Source organism: Leucopleurus acutus, assembly GCF_964270905.1.
Source record: "Leucopleurus acutus genome assembly, chromosome: 2".
In the NCBI taxonomy this organism is placed as follows: Eukaryota; Metazoa; Chordata; class Mammalia; order Artiodactyla; family Delphinidae; genus Leucopleurus; species Leucopleurus acutus.
The window spans coordinates 178,370,720-178,378,454 of record NC_139143.1 but is presented as its reverse complement, the minus strand read 5'-3'; the positions used below and the strand labels follow the sequence as shown (position 1 = coordinate 178,378,454).

General features: G+C 52.0%; 1 protein-coding gene across 2 annotated transcripts; it reads right to left on the bottom strand.

The window, feature by feature from the left end:
* Nucleotides 1-670: 670 nt before the first annotated feature.
* LOC309972844 (group IIE secretory phospholipase A2-like) lies at nucleotides 671-3,904 on the bottom strand (the record flags this gene model as incomplete). Of its 2 annotated transcripts, none has more annotated exons than XM_082856717.1 (4): nucleotides 671-813; nucleotides 2,658-2,764; nucleotides 2,973-3,114; nucleotides 3,865-3,904. In XM_082856717.1, the coding sequence occupies 4 exons, from the start codon at nucleotides 3,902-3,904 to the stop codon at nucleotides 671-673; spliced, it is 432 nt and encodes a 143-aa protein (XP_082712843.1). The 2 variants fall into 2 exon arrangements, with proteins under 2 accessions (XP_082712843.1, XP_082712844.1); XM_082856718.1 differs by having other exon boundaries at nucleotides 2,973-3,111.
* Nucleotides 3,905-7,735: the final 3,831 nt, after the last annotated feature.

Here is a 7,735-nt window from a genome sequence, read left to right as displayed (position 1 = left end):
ATCTGTCAAGGGAGGGCTTCGAAAAAGGTGATTGGAGAGCTTCTTTTCACTTTGAGCCAGTCTTCTAATGGGAGGGATTTGAAGCCTGATGACATGGTGGGGACAATATTTTTAGGTTGGCATTTTGCGTGCTTCTCACATTATGCCATATGGCCAGAAACATTCCTTCTAGAGATTGCCATTATTATCTTGGATAAGCTGGTGGAATGTTAGAAAAAGAGAATCACAGAAACTCACTGTAATGGGAAATTAAAAGGACAGAATGTCAGAACTGTGCACAGGGGCCACCCATGTCAGACCCACGCTGTGTCCCAGTACTTAGCACACTGTTGGCACATGGTGGGTGCTCAAGAAACGAACGAATGAACGAAACTGTAGACTAATTAAGCCCTACAATGATAGAATCTGAGGATCAGTATTAGAATTATGGGAAAATATCATTCACATATTCGGAAGAGGGAACTGAGATCCCAGGGGGTGGGTTATAGAATCTTCTGGGTGCTAAAGGGCCCCCGGGCATGGCTCTTCCTCATCTGGGAGCTCTCAGGGAGGGATGGGTTTGCAGGAAAGGAATTTTCCAGAGGGAGGGGCTTTGGTGCCAACGTTCCGGAGGTCTGGGGCTCCAGCAGCTGGAGGGCAGGGGGCCGCAGGGAAGAAGCGGAGCACAGCCTTAGCAGGGCGGGGTAGGTCCGGTGCACAGCTTGTTGGGGTAACGGGCGTATTTGCGGTCGTAGGTGCCCAGGTTGTCGCGAAAGCAGAGAGCAGCCCTCTTGTCACACTCGCAGGTCTGTTGCTGGCAGGTGGTTCTGCCGGCTGGATGGGATGAGGTGAGTCAGGGCCTGGGCGCCTCGGTCCTGCCACTCTCAGACATGCAGGGGACTGCTCTGGGGTCCCTGTTCTCAGCCCCATTCTGCTGGAAGCCCATTCTCATGGGGGATGTTCCAGGGATGGGTGAGAGAAAGGGCAGAGTCCCGGAGGGCCTGCTGGGGCCCAGGATGCTGGGAAGCCTGGGAGTTTGTGCTCCTGTCCTTTCCCAAGCCCACTCCACTGCCCTTCGCCCTTTCCCCCATGGGGAGACCATCTGGTCCACTAACTGTCGTCCGCCTCAGCCCAGGGAGAGTGCATTTCCAGGCACCTCCTTCTCCCATGTAATGCGTTACTGCAGTGAGGCAGCCGTCAGCCAGAGAGGAAAGCTGGGAAGCTGACAGCAGCTCAACCCCAGATGGCCTCGGCGTGCCCCAGAGGGACTGAAACTGGGGCCTGCTCGGCCGTGCCTATCTCCCTCAGAGCGGACGAAGCCCATTTTCCTAGCATTAACTTTAGGGCTCCCCCTCCACACGTGGCCACACCCTGCCTGGGGAGCAGAGCTGACGTCAGCTCTGCAGGCACCAGGGGCCCCAAAGCCTCCTCTTCCCTCCACTGCCTCTGTCTGCCCTGACTGGCTCTGGCTCCTTTTGGTCCCCACGAAGACATCCCCCAGCTCAGAAATATCCAGGTTCCTCACTGTGCTTTGCAAAGGTCAGCCTCGTTCCCCATCCGGGTTCTGCTCTCACCTGCTCTTTCAGCAGCAGTCAGAGTTGGAAGGGGCTTAACAGCCACGTCAGCTCCTTTGGGGGGTTCTTACCAGAAGCTGGACTAAGCCAGGGAACTGAGTGATTGTCTCCCTTTTGTAGATGAGGAAGTAGAGGCTTTTGAGGGGTTACGTCACTTGCCCAAAGACATACAATGGGTAGATGACTCCCTGACCCGGTGTCCCTCTTCACCTAACACCTCTCCTCACTCATCCTCTCAGTGCCGTCCCTGACAGGTGGCTTCCTAGCCTTGCATGAACCCCCAGGGATGGGGAGCTTACTACCTGTCAAAGCTGCCTTGCTGGGAACAGGCATCTCTGAGCCAAATCTGCCTCCAGTGGTTCTGGTCCTTGTTCTGCCCCTCCCCCAGGACAGACCTTAGAGATCTGAGCTGAGTCTTCTTTGACCCTCCTAGACCCTCCTGCTGTGCCCCACGCTGGGCCTGCCCTCCTTCCAGGCTGCTCCTGGCTTTGCGGCAGGAAGAAGGTTTGGTTCTCTGATCTGAGCTCCCTCCACGGGGCTGGGCTGCGTGGAGCCCTCCGCACTCTGACTCGGAGCAGGCTGCTTCCCCAGGCCGGGGACCAGAGGAAAGCTACTTGGTCCAAGTGGGCACTGGGCCTGGCAAGGATGAGCACCGGTGCACTCAGCCTTTGGAAGCAGGGTCTGCTGTCCCAAATCCAAGCTCCAGCTCTCTCTGTCTGGGGCTCTGCCCTCAAGGCTCTGTCCTGGGAACCTTGCCTCTAGCTGCCACCCAGGCCCTGGGGAGGGCTGTGTGGGTACAGCTGCTCTGGGGCTCAGCTCTACCCCCTTTGGCTCCTCTCCCCAGAGGCTGGAGCTGGGAAGGCTCTGGCTGGGGAAAGTGCCCGGGGTCAGGGCAGGAGCTGATGGGTCACGTGCTCCCTAGGCTGGGTGCCACAGGAGCGTCTGGGTAGATGGACAGGTCTCTCCCCACTTCCGTGATGATGGAAGATCCCACGCCCGCCCCAGCCCAGGTGACCAGGCTCAAGGGGCTCCATCACGAGAGGGTTCCTAGCTGAAGCTCTCCCCCAACCTGGTGTCTGGGGGAGTCTAGGGCTGTTCACTTACCACAGAAGATGCTGTGCCTGCTGGCAGAGAAAAGATACGTTTCCAACATGGGTTCACAGCCCAGCTTCTCCAGACTCCCATAGCAGCAGTCATGGGCGTGGCAGCACCTGTAAGGGTCATAGTTGGCTTGGAGGGGCCTGTGAGCCAGGCTGGGCAGAACCAGGGGCTGCCTGGGGGGCTCAGTGCCCAAAGGGGCTCAAAGTGGAGGTTGGCCCCAACTTTCTAGGTGCCCCCAGCCCCTCCCTCCTCCCAGGATGCTCTCCCGGCCTCTCCATCCTCCAGCGAGGTGCTCTACCTGCTGGGCCACCTGCTCACCAGTCTGTCTGGTCCACTGGCCCGTGGGAGCCGCCGAAACCACAGTGGCAGCCATAGTCAATGTACTGCAGCGCAGGCTGCCCCTTCATTCTCTCAGTCATCACTCCGAACTGGACCAGGTTCCCGACAGCCAGGGCCACTGCTGGGAGGGAGGGTGGAGGAGGTCAGATCCCTCAGGGCCCCACCCTCTGCAGCCAGCTGCCCCTGATGTGCCCCCAAATCTGAGTCCAGACATCTCTCCGATTGTCTAGGTGACCTCACCTCCCTAAGCACCTCATTCCCAATACTAACAATGCTAAGCAGTAATAATATCCCCATGACATCATCGCACCTTGATCCCCTAGTCCTCACCCGCGTCGTGTCAGCACACGTGACCCCCTACCCCCCACCCCGCTCTCCTTCTACCATCTCCCAGAATACCACCCACTCATCCTCCCGGGTCCCAACCCTTCCTGATCACCTCCCCAGGTGTCAGCCCCATCCCCGCAGGAACTCTGTCCCTGTCAAGTCCCATCAGATGTCACTGGATAAGCTTCCAAACCACCTGGACTTCCCCAAATTCCTCTAGGTCCTGATGATGCAGCAATGGGGGGCTGCTGACCCGGGCAGGTTAGAGCCAAAAATGGAAACTTAAGTGAGGGATGGAGCGGGGGTGGCAGGAGCTCGTGTGCTGTCTGGGATCCCTGCCAGCCCCTCTCCCCCACCCCACCGGGCCATCCGGGCTGCTGTCTTCCCCTCTCCCCCCTCTCCACTGACTAGTGATGGCTCCGGAAGAACTGGCCTCCTCAGGATGTCCAATCACACCCTCCTCAGGGCCCAGCTCAGGGGCCTCCAGGGAGTTGGGGATTCCTAGCTGGGGCAGGGGAGGGGTAAAGGCAGGAAGGTTACTTACCCATGAGGCAAAGTAAGGTCAGAAGAGGGGGAAGCTTCATTCTGCTGGGAGGGAAGGGCTGCAGGGAATAGAGAAGCTGGGCTGCAGGAGAAGGAAGTCAGCAGGGGTGCCTCTGATCTCAAGGCCTCTCCGCATTAGTTAAATACCAGGGTCCTGTCCACTCCCCCTCATGAACCCCTGAATGCCCAGTGACGTAATGACACTTCCTGGTCTGACACTTTGGCCAAGTCTCCAGGGGAGGAGCCAGCCTGGGGCCTGTGGGCTCTGCTTCCAGGCAGTTTGGGGAAGGTGGGGGTCGATCTGTGGGCTTTCTTCTCTCCGCCCTTCCCCTCCCCTCCTCCTTTCCCCAAATCACCGTGCTTGGTCCCACCGAGGAGCTATAGGTCTTGGCTGTGCTGGGCGCTCTTCATTCTTGGTGTCTTTTTCTCATTCCCATTTTACTGATGCAGCCTAGAGAGGCTGAGAAACTTAAGTTCTCAGCTCCCTTGGCCAGGGAGCACCAAGGGCAAGTCTGTCCTGTTTCCATGACGCTAGCTACTTCAGCATGGCCCCGACTCCCCTTCCTGCCCCTCAACCAGCCCCTGTGTCACCCAGACGGAGAGTGGTGATGGCAACTTGACTCCATAGCAGGGGGCCACTCGTCCAAGAACCTGGAATGCAAAGCCTGGGCGCTCAGCCAGCTGGGCTTAGGGTTCTTTCTTTATTGTTCTTTCCTGGGCAGGCTCCTGCTTGTTTGACAGGTAGCGAAAATACTCCCAGTTAAGAATTCTGTCTCCCCAAACCCTCGAGTAGTGGTGGAGCGTGGCTGCCACAGAAACAGGCTCCATCTGACTCAGCTGGAAAACCCACATTCCGGCATGAACTGGAAACTTCCATTTTGATGTCATCTTTTTGATGTCATCTTAGGGCCTGGGTCGGGGAGACAGTAGCCTCCTGGTCCAACTTGGCCCCCAGAGAGAGCTGCTGTCCCCATCGTCGGGTCAGAACACTGAGGCCGGGCTTCAAAGCTTGGCTGGAGGTTCGTGGGATGGAGGAGAGGACCCGGCTCTGTTGTGATCAGAAATGTCGAGGTCCCACAAAATGCAAGACCAATTTATGATAAAAACCCTCCAGAAAGCATGCATAGAGGGAACTTACCTCAACATAATAAAGGCCAGATATGACAAACCCACAGCCAATATCGTTCTCAATGGTGAAAAACTGAAACCATTTCCACTAAGATCAGGAACAAGACAAGGTTGCCCACTCTCACCACTATTATTCAACATTGTTTTGGAGGTTTTAGCCACAGCAATCAGAGAAGAAAAAGAAATAAAAAGAATCCAAAATCAGAAAAGAAGAAGTAAAGCTGTCACTGTTTGCAGATGACATGATACTATACACAGAGAATCCTAAAGATGCTACCAGAAAACTACTGGAGCTAATCAATGAATTTGGTAAAGTTGCAGGATACAAAATTAATGCACAGAAATCTCTGGCATTCCTATACACTAATGATGAAAAATCTGAAAGAGAAAGGAAGGAAACACTCCCATTTACCATTGCAACAGAAAGAATAAAATATCTAGGACTAAACCTACCTAAGGAGACAAAAGACTTGTATGCAGAAAACTATAAGACACTGATGAAAGAAATTAAGGATGATACAAACAGATGGAGAGGTATACCATGTTCTTGGATTGGAAGAATCAACATTGTGAAAATGACTATACTACCCAAAGCAGGATAATCTGTCTATTGGTGTAAGTGGGGTGTTAAAGTCTCTCTCTATTATTGTGTTACTGTCGATTTCCTCTTTTATAGCTGTTAGCAGTTGCCTTATGTATTGAGGTGCTCCTATGTTGGGTGCATATATATTTATAATTGTTATATCTTCTTCTTGGATTGATCCGTTGATCATTATGTAGTGTCCTTCCTTATCTCTTGTAACAGTCTTTATTTTAAAGTCTATTTTATCCGATATGAGTATTGCTACTCCAGCTTTCTTGTGATTTCCATTTGCATGGAATATCTTTTTCCATCCCCTCACTTTCAGTCTGTATGTGTCCCTAGGTCTGAAGTAGGTCTCCTGTAGACAGCATATATAAGGGTCTTGTTTTTGTATCCATCCAGCCAGTCTGTGTCTCTTGGTTGGCGCATTTAATCCATTTACCTTCAAGGTGGTTATTGATATGTATATTCCTATTACCATTTTCTTGATCGATTTGGGTTTCTTTTTATGGGTCCTTTTCTTCTCTTGTGTTTCCCACTTAGACAAGTTCCTTTAGCATTTGTTGTAAAGCTGGTTTGGTGGTGCTGAATTCTCGTAGCTTTGTAAAGCTTTTGATTTCTCCATTGAATCTGAATGAGATCCTTGCTGGGTACAGTAATCTTGGTTGTAGGTTTTTCCCTTTCATCACTTTAAATATGTCCTGCCACTCCCTTCTGGCTTGCAGAGTTTCTGCTGAAAGAGCAGCTGTTAACCTTCTGGGGATTCCCTTGTATGTTATCTGTTGTTTTTCCCTTGCTGCTTGTAATATTTTTTCTTTGTATTTAATTTTTTGATAGTTTGATTAATACGTGTCTTGGCGTGTTTCTCTTAGGGTTTATCCTGTATGAGACTCTCTGCACTTCCTGGACTTGATTAACTATCTCCTTTCCCATGTTAGGGAAGTTTTCGACTATAATCTCTTCAAATATTTTCTCAGACACTTTCTTTTCTCTTCTTCTGGGACCCCTATAATTTGAATGTTGTGCATTTAGTGTTGTCCCAGAGGTCTCTGAGACTGTCCTCAATTCTTTTCATTCTTTTTTCTGCTCCCTGAAAGTTATTTCTACCACTTTCCCTTCCAGCTCACTTATCTGTTTTTCTGCCTCAGTTATTCTGCTATTCATTCCTTCTAGGGTTTTTTGTTGTTTTTTTTTTTTGCGGTACACGGGCCTCTCACTGTTGTGGCCTCTCCCGTTGTGGAGCACAGGCTCCGGACACGCAGGCTCAGCGGCCATGGCTCACGGGCCCAGCCACTCCGCGGCATGTGGTATCCTCCCGGACCGGGGCACAAACCCGCGTCCCCTGCATCGGCAGGCGGACTCTCAACCACTGCGCCACCAGGGAAGCCCATCTAGAGTATTTTTAATTTCAGTTATTGTGTTGTTCATCACTGTTTGTTTGCTCTTTAGTTCTTCTAGATCCTTGTTGAATGTTTCTTTTATTTTCTCCATTCTATTTCTGAGATTTTGGATCATCTTTACTATCATTACTTGGAATTCTTTTTCAGGTAGGTTGCCTATTTCATGTTCATTTATTTGGTCTTGTAAGTTTTTACCTTGCTCCTTTGTCTGCAACATTTTTTTTTTTTTGATGGGTGGAACTGTATTCCTGTCTTACTGGTTGTTTGGCCTGAGGCTTCCAGCACTAGAGTTTGCAGGCAGTTGGGTAGAGCCGGGTCTTGGTGCTGAGGTGAGGACGTCTGGGAGGCCTCATTCTGATGAATATTCCCTGGGGTCTGAGGCTCTCTGTTAGTCCAGCGGTTTGGACTTGGAGCTCCCACCACAGGAGCTTGAGCCTGACCTCTGGCCTGGGAACCAAGATCCCACGAGCCGTGTGGCATGGCAAAAAAAAGAGCGATACAATAACAAAGAATGAAAAACAAAATAAAATTAGAAAGATAAAAAATATAATTGAAACGACTGCAATAAGGTAAAATAAAACCGCAACAGGAAAAAAAAAGCCTTGACCATGGCGGGTGGAGTTTAGGCGGGGCAGGAACTTAGGCAGGGGTGGGGTTTAGGGTGAGGTGGGACCTAGGCCGGTCGAGGGGTGATGTTCAGGCGTGGGGCAGGGCCTGGGCCCTGCTTAGCACCTGTGCAGAAGCGGAGAGGCCGCACCTCC